Below are 12,970 nucleotides of genomic sequence, written 5' to 3'. Positions count from 1 at the left end.
AATGCTCAGGCGTCATTTCTCTTCATCCTCATCCCTCAAGTACCTCATTTAGTCTCATGGTTTTAAATGCCATACTGACAATTCCCAAATTTCTATCTCCCACCTGAACCTCTTCACAGATTTGTATGTATCCCTGTTCAGTCACAGCATTTCTGGAATGTCTATAAGGGATCTCAAACCTAGTCTATCTCACACTGATCTCCCGGACTTCCCTGTAAACTTTGCACTTTAGCACTCTTCCCTATATCAGTTAATGACATGTCTGTCCTGCCAGTTGCTTGGGCCTGAAACTTTGGAGTTATCCTTGATTCCTCTCTTTTTAGCCATACCATGTCCAATCTATAATTAAATCGTATTGGCTACCTTCAAATCAAACCAGAAGCTGCTGATTTCTTCCTAACCCCACCAATCCCACTTTGGTTTAAGCCACCTTCATCCCTCTGCTGGATGATGGCAAACATCTCTTAATTTTCTCCCAACTTCCACCTCTTGCTCTCTTAAGGACTATTTTCAACAAAGTAGGCAAGGGGATCCTACTTCTGTAAGTAGACAGATAACTTCTCTGCTCCAAAGTCTTTCAGTTTCACTCAAAATAAAGGACAAAGTTCTTCCAGTGACCTACAAGGTTCTTACAAGTACTTCTCAAATATATATGTATATGTTTGCCATTAACAGCACAAAGGAAGTGGGTTGGAGCAAAGGTATACTGTGCTATAGAAATGACAAGAGATGATAAAGTAATAATGATAACAAGGTACAGTTGGGTTTGTAACATTAATAGATGTAATACCTATAATAATAATATAATAAAGGAGAAAAAAGAATAGAGCTATGTAGGAATAATGTTTCTATGTATCTCTACAATTAAACTAGTATAAATTTGAAGCAGATTCTGATAAGTTAAGATGTGTATGGTAAACCTTAGAGCAATCACATTGAAAATAGTTAAAATTATTAAAGATGTAAGATGTTACATTAGAAAATATTTACCTAAGTCAAAACAAAGCTATAAAAGAAAAATAGACAAAAAAGAATGTGAAACATACAGCAAACAAAAAGTAAAATAGCAGACATAAAATAACAATATTAAATTTGAATGGATTAAATCACCCAATCAAAAGTCAGAGGTTGTCACACTGAGTTAAAAACAAGATCCAATTCTATGCTGTCTACAGAAGACACACTTTAGACTCAAAGATACAATAGATTGAAAGTAAAAGGATGGAAAAAGATACACTGTGCAAATAGCAACCACAAGAAAGCTGGAGTGGCTTTACTGATATCAGACAAAACAGACTTTTTAAAACAAAAAAGTTAAGAGATAAAGAGATTTTATAATGACTAAGGTCATCCATTAGCAATATATAATAATTATAAAATCAAAAGGAGAATTAGAAAATACTTTAAGATGAATGAAAATGAAGATATGGCATACCAAAACTTATGGGATGCAGGGGGTGATAAAGGATACAGGATTTTTTTTTTTGAGGTGATTAAAATGTTGTAAAATTGACTGCGGTGATGTTTGAACACATCTGTGAATATAACAACAACCACTTAACAGTACACGTATGAGGGGTGGATTATGTGGCATACAAATTATATTGCAATCAAGCTATAAAAACTTTTAACTACATATCACCTATGGGATTTTGTTTCAATATAGATTTAATTTTGTGGGTCAGGGATGGGACCTGAGATACTGCATTCTTAACAAGCCTATCCTATGTGATGCCAATACCACTAGTCTCAGGTCCACACTTTGAGTAGCAAGGCTAATACCATCAGACTTCTTATTAACTTTCTGATCTCATCTCCTGCCACCATCATGACTGGATTCAGGAGTGACTCAGAGGTGGATTATAGCCACCCAGATCATTTTGTGTCCCTCAAACACACCATGCCTGCCTCTATCTCCAGCCTTTGCAATTGTCATTTACTTGGCCCAGAATGTTCTGCCCACACTTGCACCCCCTCATATTTGCACAGCTTACTAATTATTAATTAATTAATTATACATTTTTCAAGTATTTGCTCATTTATCACCTCTCAGTGAGGGCTTCCTTGGCCACCCTACATCAACTGCAACCCTGTTCCTAATACTTTCTTTCCCTATTGTCCTGCTTTCTTTTCTTTTCTTTTCTTTTTTTTTTTATTACTTAGTATGTTGAAGTACCTAGCGCTGTAACACTCTATTAATGTATGTATTATTTCAGTTTGCTATCAACCCTTACAATATAAACTTCATGAGCACATAGTGTTTTTGTTTGTTTATTTGTTTGTTTTGAGATGGAGTTTCACTCTTGTTGCCCAGGCCAGAGTGCAATGGTGTGATCTCAGCTCACTGCAACCACTGACCCCCAGGTTCAAGCAGTTCTCCCGCCTCTGCCTCACAAGTAACTGGTGTGCACTAGCATGCCCGGCTACTTTTTTTTTTTTTTTTTTTTTTTTTTAATAGTAGAGATGGGATTTATCCATGGTAGTCAGGCTGGTCTCAAACTCCTGACCTCAGGTGACCTGCCGGCCTTGGCCTCCCAAAGTGCTGGGATTACAGGCATGAGCCACCATGCCTGTAATCCACCATGAAGGACATAGATTTTTGTGTTGTGTTGATTACTACTGATGCATAGAACAGTGTCTCATGCATAGCAAATGCCCAATACATATTTTTTCAATAAATACATGAAAAAAAAGGATAAGTGCTGTAGGGATATGTAATAGATATAGGAGTTGTGCATAGGAGAGTCAAGAGGGAGGGAAGGGACAACTCAGCGTATGTGAGTTGGGACAACTGAAGATGCAAAAGGTTAACAGCCACTCATATATGGCTTAAGAATCTTAGCAGGTGTTCTGTGCATGCTTGCTCATTTACTGTTGTAACTTCAAGAAATGGTGAAATAGTGAATTTATTGGTTCTATCAGACTCTGCAATTTATAGGTCTTATTTGTAAAAACTGATGGTATAAGATCACTAAATTGTCACTTTCATCTCTGAATATCCTCTTATATGTCTGGAGATTTCCTTGAACCTTGAAAAGTGGGCCATTGATTTTTTCATCTTTAGAAATCTTATAGTGATTGTATGACAAGAGGAAATATGAAAATCTTAAATATCAGACTCATTATTTGTTTATTCATTCTCTTTATCCTGGTGATATATTTGCAGGTTGCAGATATTTGTAAAGAAGAAGTGATACGGTTTGGTTGTGTCCCCACCCAAGTCTCATCTTGAATTATAGCTCCCATAATCCCCATGTGTCATGGGAGGGACCTGGTAGGAGGTAATTGAATCACGGGGATGGGTTTTCCTGTGCTGTTCTTGTGATAGTAAATAGTTCTCAAGAGATCTGATGGTTATATAAAGCACAGTTCCCCTGCACACACTCTTGTCTGCTGCCATGTAAGATGTGCCTTCGCTCCTCCTTTGCCTTCCTCCATGTTTGTGAGGCCTCCCCAGCCATAGGGAACTGTGAGTTCATTAAACTTCTTTTTCTTTATGTATTACCCACTCTCTGGTATTTCTTCCTAGCAGTATGAAAATGGACTAATACAACTGAAAATTCTGTTTTGTGTTTTGCTGTGAGCTACTGGTTGATTTTGGCATTGTATCAAATTTTCCATTGAAGTGCAATTCAGTTACCCCAAAATAATGCTGAGAAATAGCATCATGAATAGATTGCCGTTTGTGCTATAAGATCTGATCATTCAGATCTACCATCCGTGCTTTTTCTTCTTGCTGCATGTCCTTGAGGCTGACTTCCTTGGACTACATTAGTTGGACCCTCTTACCCTTTGGCTTTTGGTTAAGTTCAGCCTGTGGGAGTCATTGGCAGGAGAATGGAAGGAGAGAGAGTTTGGGGGATTTACTCCCCTGGATTCCTCCTGTGAGCTGGGATTAGGGATGACTGCATCTTCTACCAAAGGCTACCACCCTTGTCTTCACCTACAATCACAGCTCTTTCTGGATCACCTGTAGATTTGGGGGTGAGAACAGCTCTCTTACTCTACCCTGTTGATGGCCCTAATGTGCTCCACCAATCTGTGTAGCTTTTCCTACCTCACATCCCACCTCTTTGTAAATGGATACACCATTCTTTCTTGGTTGGCTAAGGTTAGTCACTGCTCACAGCATTTCCTAGCACATCTTAAGTATATGCCTAATACCTGTACCCGAGAAGTTAATTTTCTAGAACAAAGGAAGCATCCCTAAAAAAAAAAAAAAAGAACACCTGGCTTTTTCAAATAATACACTTTAGCACTTTGGAGATTTCACTGGAGCTGTGAAGAAGTACATTGGCATCTTCAGGAGTTAATCTCTGAACCTATGTTCTAATATTTATTTAACTTGTCTGAGGGACATTAAAAGATATGGAGAAAATAAAAGTTTCACATCCCTTTTTCCCATGCCAGTTGACAATACCCATGACACTCTAATTAGAAGTTACCATCGTGCATAGCTGAAAACAATGTAAATTGAACTCTTTTACCTTTAGTGGATAAAATGTCAGTGCCACTGCATAGCTCAACTCAGTCTACCTGCCACGCACTTCTAGTTTAGCTTTCATACACTCATTAGCTATTCCTTTAAAGAGTATTACTCAGTGGAAATGATTGACTGTATTGACTGAACATCTTGTAGCACTGTATTCGTTTGCAGAATTTATTTTCAAGTAGAGCTGAGCTCTTCAGGGGCTTGGTGAAAATGCTGCAAAAGACTTTTTGATCTACACAGAACATCACTCAGAAAACTATTGACTTAATATTACTGTGTTATCCCCACCTATTTCAATGGATGAAAAATGGCGGGCTTTCACCATGAAGAGATGTCATAGGAAACCAAGTCGGTATCTCAGCTGCTTAAATAAGACTAGTAAATGAGTATCTCCAAGATAACTTCTAGGTACGTAGTAAGTACCCAATACAGTAGTCTCCCTTATCTGCATGGGATATGTTTCAAGACCCTCTGTGGATGCCTGAATCCACAGATAGTGCAGAACCCTATATATACCATGTTATTTCAGTCTCATAACTGAGACAGCTACTAAGTAACTAAGTCAGCAGGCAGGTAGCATAGACAGGGTGGATCTGCTGAACGGAGGATGATTTACATCCTAGGCAAGATGGAGCAGGACGATGTGAGATTTCATAGGCCACTCAGAGCAGTCCACAATTTTAAACTTATGAATTGTTTATTTCTGGAATGTTCCATTTAATATTTTTGGACTGTGGTTCACCATGGGTAGCTGGAACTGAAGAAAATGAAACCATACGAAAGGGGGAACTACTGTAAATATTTAATCATTTAATTAATTAACCATAAATTCTAGTGCTTTATAAGCCCTATTTATATCTTAATTGAGATAAAACTAGTCACAGCATGTGGGTCTTCATCTTCAAAGAGACGTTTCTAGGAAAATGTTTAAAATTTTAATATGACATTTATTATCATTTAGTAGGTTATTTATAATTTGTGGCTCATTTTGAGTATTACTAATAATGATTTAAATAGACATTATTCTTTTGAACATAACTTGCTGCATTATTTAGTGTGATTTATTGTATGTCTTGGGACAGAAAACGTTTCTGATGGGATTAGTTTTCAGTTTCATTATGAAAATAGATGAGACACAACATGATATGTTGGAAAGAGCCAGAATGTGAATCAAAAGACATGAGTTTAATTCTTAGCTCATCTACATACAATGCAATACTGAGCAAGCTGTTTATCTTCTCACAACTCTCAGTTTTGTCATCCAGAAACACAGAAATGGTATCTGAAGCAGAGCTACCTCCCAAGATTTTGGGGTGAGATATATGCTTTGTAAACTGAAAATCAACTCTATATGTAAGTGTGCAGAAAATATGATGTGATTTAGAACATTTTACTTAACAGGAAGCTGTTGCAGAGACACGCCTATCCCCAAATTGGCCCACAGCTGGAGCACACATGTGATTTTTCCTCCTCAAATGATTTTTGGTTGCAACCATGCTTCCATTTTATAGTTGCGATGATCCTGTGGCAATCTTAATTTTCTCAAAAAGCTGTTGGTGATTTAACTTTCACTAAAAAGGGCAAGCACTTAGAAAAAACTTCCCTTTGATATCCCTTATTCTTGTTTTCCCCTCTATAATATCAGAGGATAAGGCTTCATTTCTAGATTGGACATAAAAATAACTTTTTGAACACATAATCTCAGGGAGTAAGTACCTTGAGGACTGTCTTCCAATGTAAAAAGACCAGAAGTATATCTAATAATAGATGGGTCTGCTATAAGGTATTCACTTCATTTTACATATCAGTGACCATAAAGTCAAAGGCTGTTTTATTCAGCTAACTTACCAGTAAACTTAGATACATTATGATTGGCATCTTTCAATATTAGGTTAAATTGGAACCAGCTACAATATACAGGGGGAGGGATGTTTAAAACAAAATATTTTAAAGGCTATCCATATTCTACAATGCATGTTTTTCCCAATTGTCCGTGGATGGCAATTTTAATGTTCCAGACTAAGCTCAATATACAGGCAAGAATGATTGCAAAAAAATCTCTGCTTTTCAAGTAAGCTAAAGTAAAATTATTATATACTCAGGAGCATTTGCACACAATTTTGGTGTTAATAACGTCATCTTTAATTTGCCAAGGTAGTCCTTGCTGTTTGGATGCTACATGTTAGTTTTGTACAACCCAGAACCACTCTGGATCAGTCTTATTTGATGAGTTAGAAGTGGCAGCAAAATCTTATCTGGCCTTTTCAGCAAGCCTCAGTGAAGCTCAAACTATGGGGATAATGAATGAGTGGGAGCCAGGCCAATAGGCTCACAGCTGGGATGAGAAGTATACGAGCTATGGTGAGCTCATTCATGTTTTACTATTAGCTTGGGTGGAGGGGGGAAGCAGAGAAACCTGATTTGTCAAATTTGCCAATTCCTGTGGCGTAAATGCTTCAACTTTGGCTGATTTCAAGCTACCAATGGTTTAATAACCTGTTCACAACATTCCTGAAAACTTAACAGTCAGCTCCCATAAGCTTGTATGAGCCAACTCCCGAGTATTAATAAGATAAAGTATGAAGGAAGGAACGAGAGGATCCTTAACCCACGCCATGCCAACAAAGAGGGCTGAGAAAGGAGATTTCCCTCAAGTCCAAGAGTCAGCCAAAAAGAGATAGGGATTTATTGTATTCTTTAAGTTGCAGAGGTTAGATCTCTACTACCAAGCAATATAACCCCCTTTCTCCATTTCCTGTGACCTAATCGGCAAGTTCTACATGGATTACTATTGATGGAGCCCAAAAAGGAAGATGGGTATAGATAATGTATACATTACTCATGGAAAAAGGAGGTAGTAGTTTCACACACACACACACACACACACACACACACGCATGCCTTTAATACTAAGAAACTGGGAAATTAAGAAGGGTGAATTGGATTACTGGACTGAGAAAATTGACTAATGAGCTATTAGCTCTAATGTGAGAATTCTCAAGCGATAGATAAATTGAAGGAGGGCTGGGCTTTAAATGGGGAGATTTGTAAATAGGAAAAGTCAGTGGAAGTCAGTACTGAGGGAAGTTTTAAGTGGAAACCATAATCCAAGCTTTGAGCTTATTCAGAATAGTTTATGACCTTATTACATGTTGTATTTATATTTAAACATGCATTTCCAGGCTGGGCGCAGTGACTCAGGCCTGTAATCCCAGCACTTTGGGAGGCTGAGGCGGGCGAATCACAAGGTCAGGAGTTCGAGATCAGCCTGACCAACATGGTGAAACTTCGTCTCTATGAGAAATACAAAAATTAGCCAGGCACGGGGATGTGTGCCTGTAATCCCAGCTACTCAGGAGACTGAGGCAGGAGAATAACTTGAACCGGGAAGGCGGAGGTTGCAGTGAGCCAAGATCACGCCACTGCACTCCAGCCTGGGCAACAGAGCAAGATTCCATCTCTAAATAAATAAATAAATAAATAAAATGCATTTCCTAGGTTAATAAAAACAAATCAGCATGTCGTAGGGATTGTGCTGGGCCAGAAATGGTCAGTCCTCAAAGTCCTGAGGGGAAGGGACAGACTGAGAAACCAACATGTAAACTCATAATTAAATTTAACGTGAGAGAGGCTATTATAGTAATGTCGGTCAAAGCAGTCTGAGAGCTCATAGGAGGGTAGCAACTTATTAGCTATCCAGGAAACTCTTTAAAAAAGCATATCAATTTAAATATACTCTAGGTTCATAATAAATCATATTTCAAATTTTAAATATTTGATCCTTAAAAACAGCTGATATATAGTGCTTATTATCTTAGTTATAGCATCATGGAAAATACAATTTTTAGTTTAGTAATAAACATTTAAAAGTTTTTTGAGGAGTAATGTTCAATGAACTTCAACTCAAGTGTATAATTTGTCAAGTGTTGGCATATGTATACATCATTTCTATGATCATTAGATGATTATGACATCTCTGAATAAAGACAGTTTTACTATTTCCTTTTTAATCTGGATGGCTTTATTTCCTTTTCTTCTCTATTGCATTGGTTGGACCTCTAATACAATGTGGAATAGAGATGGTAAAAGTGGACATGCTTGTCTTTTTCCTGATTGTAGGGGGAAAGCATTCATCATTCAGTCTTTCACCATTAAGTATGATCCTAGCCATAGGTGTTTTTGTAAAATGCGCTTATCAAGTTGGAAATTCTGTTTTTCATTAAATTTTGTGAAAGTTTTCGTCATTGCTGAATGTTGGATCAGGTCAAATCCTTTTGTGTGCTGAGATTATTATTTGTGGTTTTTTTTTTATTCTGTTAATATGGTGAGCTGCCTTGATTGATTTTAAAATAAACCAAATTCCTGATATACACCTCAGTTGGTCACAGTGCTTTATCCTTTCTTCATGTTGTTGGATTCAATTCAATTATATTTTGTTGAGGATTTTTTGCATCTATCTTTATAAGAAATTCTGGCCTTTTTTTTTTTTTGAATATTTTTTCCTTATTTTTGTATCAGGGTAACCCTGTTCTCATATAGTGAGTTGGGAAGTGTCTTACTCCCTTCAATTTTCTAGAAGACTTTGCCTACAATTGATATTAGTATTCCTTAAATGTTTCATAAAATTCTTCAGTGAAGCCATTTGGGCCTAGTGTTTTGTTTGTTTTTTTGCAGGAAGAATTTTAATTACAAAATCAATTTTATTAATGGCTATAGGACTATTTGTTATCAATTTCTTCTTGAGTGGCCTTTGGTAGTTTGTGTCTTTCAACACATATATCCATTGCATCTAAGTCACCAGCTTTGGCATAAAGTTATTATACTTTTAATGTTTTAAGGATTCTTAGCACTCCATCCTCTCTCATTTCTGGTACTGGTCATTTGTATCTTCTCTCACTTTTTTCTAATCAGTGTGGCAAGAGTTTTATCAATTTTATTGATGTTTTCAAAGAACGAGTTTTTGATCGCATTGAATTTTAAAGATTTTATCAATTTCTACTCTAATCTCATTGTTTTCATTAATATTCTTTGCTTGGAAATATTATTTTCTTGTAATAATATTCCTTGCTCAGAAATATACTATGAATATAGCCCTTCTAACTTTGTTTTAATGATTCTTATCTTTTTACTTTTATTTATCTTTTTACTTTTATATTCTTATCTTTTTACTTTTAATATGTTTCATGTAGACAACATGTGGATTGGTTGATTATTATTCTCCTTCTTCTTCTTCTTTTTCTTCTTCTTCTGCTTCTGCTTCTTCCTCTTCTTCCCTTCTTCTTCCTCTTCTTCTTCCTCTTCCTCTTCTTCTTCTTCTTCTTCATCTTCTTCTCCCAGTTTGACATTTTTTGCCTTTTAATTGGTATGCCTAGATCATTTATATTTGTTGAGATTAGTCACACAGTTGGGCCTAAATCTGCCATCTTGCTGTTTGTTCTCTACCTGTTCTTTATTCCCTTCTCTCTTTTTCTGCCTTCCTTTGGATTGAGTATTTTTATGATAACATTTTTATGATTTTGTTTGGTTTTGCTGGTTGTTTTAGGTGAAGAGTATTCATCTTTTTCTTATTGCTGTCAGTTGTCAAATGATTTATATCACTTCAATTTCCACTTCCCCGCCTCCACCTCTTTCTGGCTTTTGTTCTGTAGTTGTCATGCATTTATGGCTACATATATAACCCCACCTCAAATATTATTATAGTCACTTTAAACAATTATCTTTCAAGAAGACTTAGAAAAATAAGAAAAAGTCTTTCATATGTATTTTCATATTTTACATTCCCGGTACTCTTCATCATGTTCTGTCAATCTAGATATCAGTCTGGTTTCATTTTTCTTCTCCATTATGTCTTCAACATATATTCTATCTCATTGTTGTAGAGCCTTTGATCACTAATAGCTGGCAACTAATGAATAAGTTACTAATTGAAATAAAGTTTAAGAGTTTTCTCACTCAAAGGGATATTTGCATTTCAAATGAGAACACGAAGACTAAAGGATATTCTGTGCTTTATAAATTAATACTTAATGGTGGAATTTCACATAGGGAGAGATCTACTGGGGACTGGGATCCTGCTCAGTGCTTCTCAAACTATACCACTCTAGCTATAGATTTTTACGTCAATAAACTTCTCTCTCAACAGTTCAATCCGGGTGTTGAATATACAGTTCAAAATTATAACTTAGTATAATTATTTGGAGGAAATTTTTGTCTATACATTCTGAGGTAAATATGTGAACTTAGAGTATGAAAAAAATCTATTGAGTATGTATTTATGGCAAACATCTATAAAACATCTATAAAGATATATTTATTTGTCAATTATTTCAAGCCAAGGTGCAATGTCCATAAGATATATATGTGAGTTGGTGTGTTGTCATGGTTTTTAATACTACACTTGGCTTATGATATGTGCAAGTTATAAATCCCTAAACCAGCATCATAATCATTTACAAATTGTATTTTCTCAGTGTTTTGAAATGAGTGTGATTTTAATTATTTCTGCCTCATCTTGTATCATAAAATATTTAGACTAAAGTGAGTAGATTATAAAAGTATCTTCTAAGAACACTCACATATGAGATGGTTATTTTCTAATTCTATTGACATTTAATTTTTAGGTATTCAGAGAACGACTACCTTCAGATTATCACAGATATACAGAGCTGTCCATGGAAACGGCAAGCAGAAGAATATGCAAATTTTAGGTAATTTTTTTCATAAATAATATGAGATTTTAAAAGTGTCTTGTTCATTTGCTTTGTAGAGAAATAGGCAATATGTTATTAAAAAGAGAAGTAGAACCAACCCCAGCTGGCAATGAGGCCGACTGAATTCGACTGAATTCTAAGACCCTGTCATGAGCCACAGGGCATTCCATCTCCATTTCTTGTGTAGAAATTTGCATTATGTCACTGTTTTAATTACAGGAAATGCCAAATTCAAGAGAAAGATTTTATTATGTTTTTAAGTTATATTTTAGAAGATGTTGTGTTTTTTGGTACCACTGATATTTGGTATTTATTTATTTAGTAAATAAAATATCATAGTATTAAAGAATGTTTGGAAAACATAATAATCTATAATCCCATCACTTTAGAACAACAACTTTTGTTTCTTCCAGTTTTTCCTCATTCACTTTTTAACACAAGTGACATTCATGGGCGTGAGTTGCTCTAAGTAATAACCCAGAGAGGAGGTGTCACTTGACCATTATAGGGCTGTGGTTGGAGAACTTGTAGCCCATCCAGACAGAAATTAACTTTGTCAAAGCAATATGCAGTGAGGGAGCATCAATACTTATCTAATAGTTCTTACCCACTATACCTCCACATATCATAAATCAAGGTCAGTTGTCTCTGTGCTTGCTTGGTCTGGATTGTTCTGGTTTTTGTTTGAGGGAGGCTTCTTTTCTTTTTTCTCCTCCTCCTTCCTCTTCATCTTCTTCTTCTTTCTTCTTTCTCTTCTTTCCTCCTCCTCCTCCTTCTTTTTCCTCTTCCTCCTTTTCTTTTCTTCTTTCTTCTTTCCTCCTCCTCCTTATTCTTTTTCTTCTCCTTCCTTCCTCCCTCCCTCCCTCCCTCCCTTCCTTCCTCCCTCCTTCCCTCCCTTCCTTCCTCCCTCCTTCCCTCCCTCTCCTCCTCCTGCTTCTTCTTCCTCCTCTTCCTCCTTTTTTTCCCACATTCTGATTCTTTCCTGTACATACCATTCCAATTTTGTCCTATGCCAAATTCTTTTATCCTATTACAATCCAGAGACATGTCTTTATCTTTACTTATTATTTTCAAAGTTTACTTGAAGCATTAAACTTGTAAAAAATATTACTAAAGAGACTTTGTTTTCCCCTAAAATACTCTTAAGAAATATCTGCAGTATGGTTCTCTTTTTTTATATGGGAAGGCAGCTCTTCTTGTTTGCCTTATGTAGTGGCTCTGCCTGTTCCTTCTTTAGCAGAATATGCTGGTATGATTGGACCAACTGCCTTTGATTCTGCTGCCAATGTGAGGAGGGTTCTGCTCCACCCCCAGTAGGTGAAAGAGTACCTTCTTGGTGGTGTCAAAGCTAAAAATGGGTATCTTCCCTCCACTGGGTAGACACATGGATATCATGACTTCCTGCAGGATACCATTAAACATCTTTCCAACCTGATATTTTAGGAAGAGAGGCTGGAAAGGGGATTCCTGTTTATTTCATTTCCAGGACGTTTTATGCCAAATCCAATCTATTTAAGACTGGATTTGAGAGGTCCTGGTGGCAGGAAGATGAGATTGAAAATTGCACAATCATAACCTAAATGATCACAGGGTTAGCAAGTGATAACAGAGTCTGATTTTCTGCATATACAGAATAGACAAGAAGAGGGAGAGATTCAGGTCGTGAGCTACTGAGGATCAATCTAAGATAATTAGCTGGAAAGATAGATTTGTAATGACTGTAATGATCCAAGTAGGGAGTATAGGAGCTTTTACTTGTGGCTGTTAA

General features: G+C 36.4%; 1 protein-coding gene across 1 annotated transcript in view; it reads left to right on the top strand.

Moving 5' to 3' along the window:
- Positions 1-12,970, top strand: part of ST8SIA6 (ST8 alpha-N-acetyl-neuraminide alpha-2,8-sialyltransferase 6) — a 145,504-nt gene that overhangs the window by 91,107 nt on the left and 41,427 nt on the right. The window contains exon 4 of the mRNA XM_077945914.1: positions 11,113-11,199. Within this exon, the coding sequence (XP_077802040.1) occupies positions 11,113-11,199 (87 nt within the window). The remainder of the gene's footprint in view (positions 1-11,112; positions 11,200-12,970) is intronic.

The sequence above is a fragment of the Macaca mulatta genome, chromosome 9, assembly GCF_049350105.2.
Source record: "Macaca mulatta isolate MMU2019108-1 chromosome 9, T2T-MMU8v2.0, whole genome shotgun sequence".
Lineage (NCBI taxonomy): Eukaryota > Metazoa > Chordata > Mammalia > Primates > Cercopithecidae > Macaca > Macaca mulatta.
Note: the sequence above shows the minus strand (reverse complement) of the source record. Positions and strands in the feature narration are given on the sequence as shown.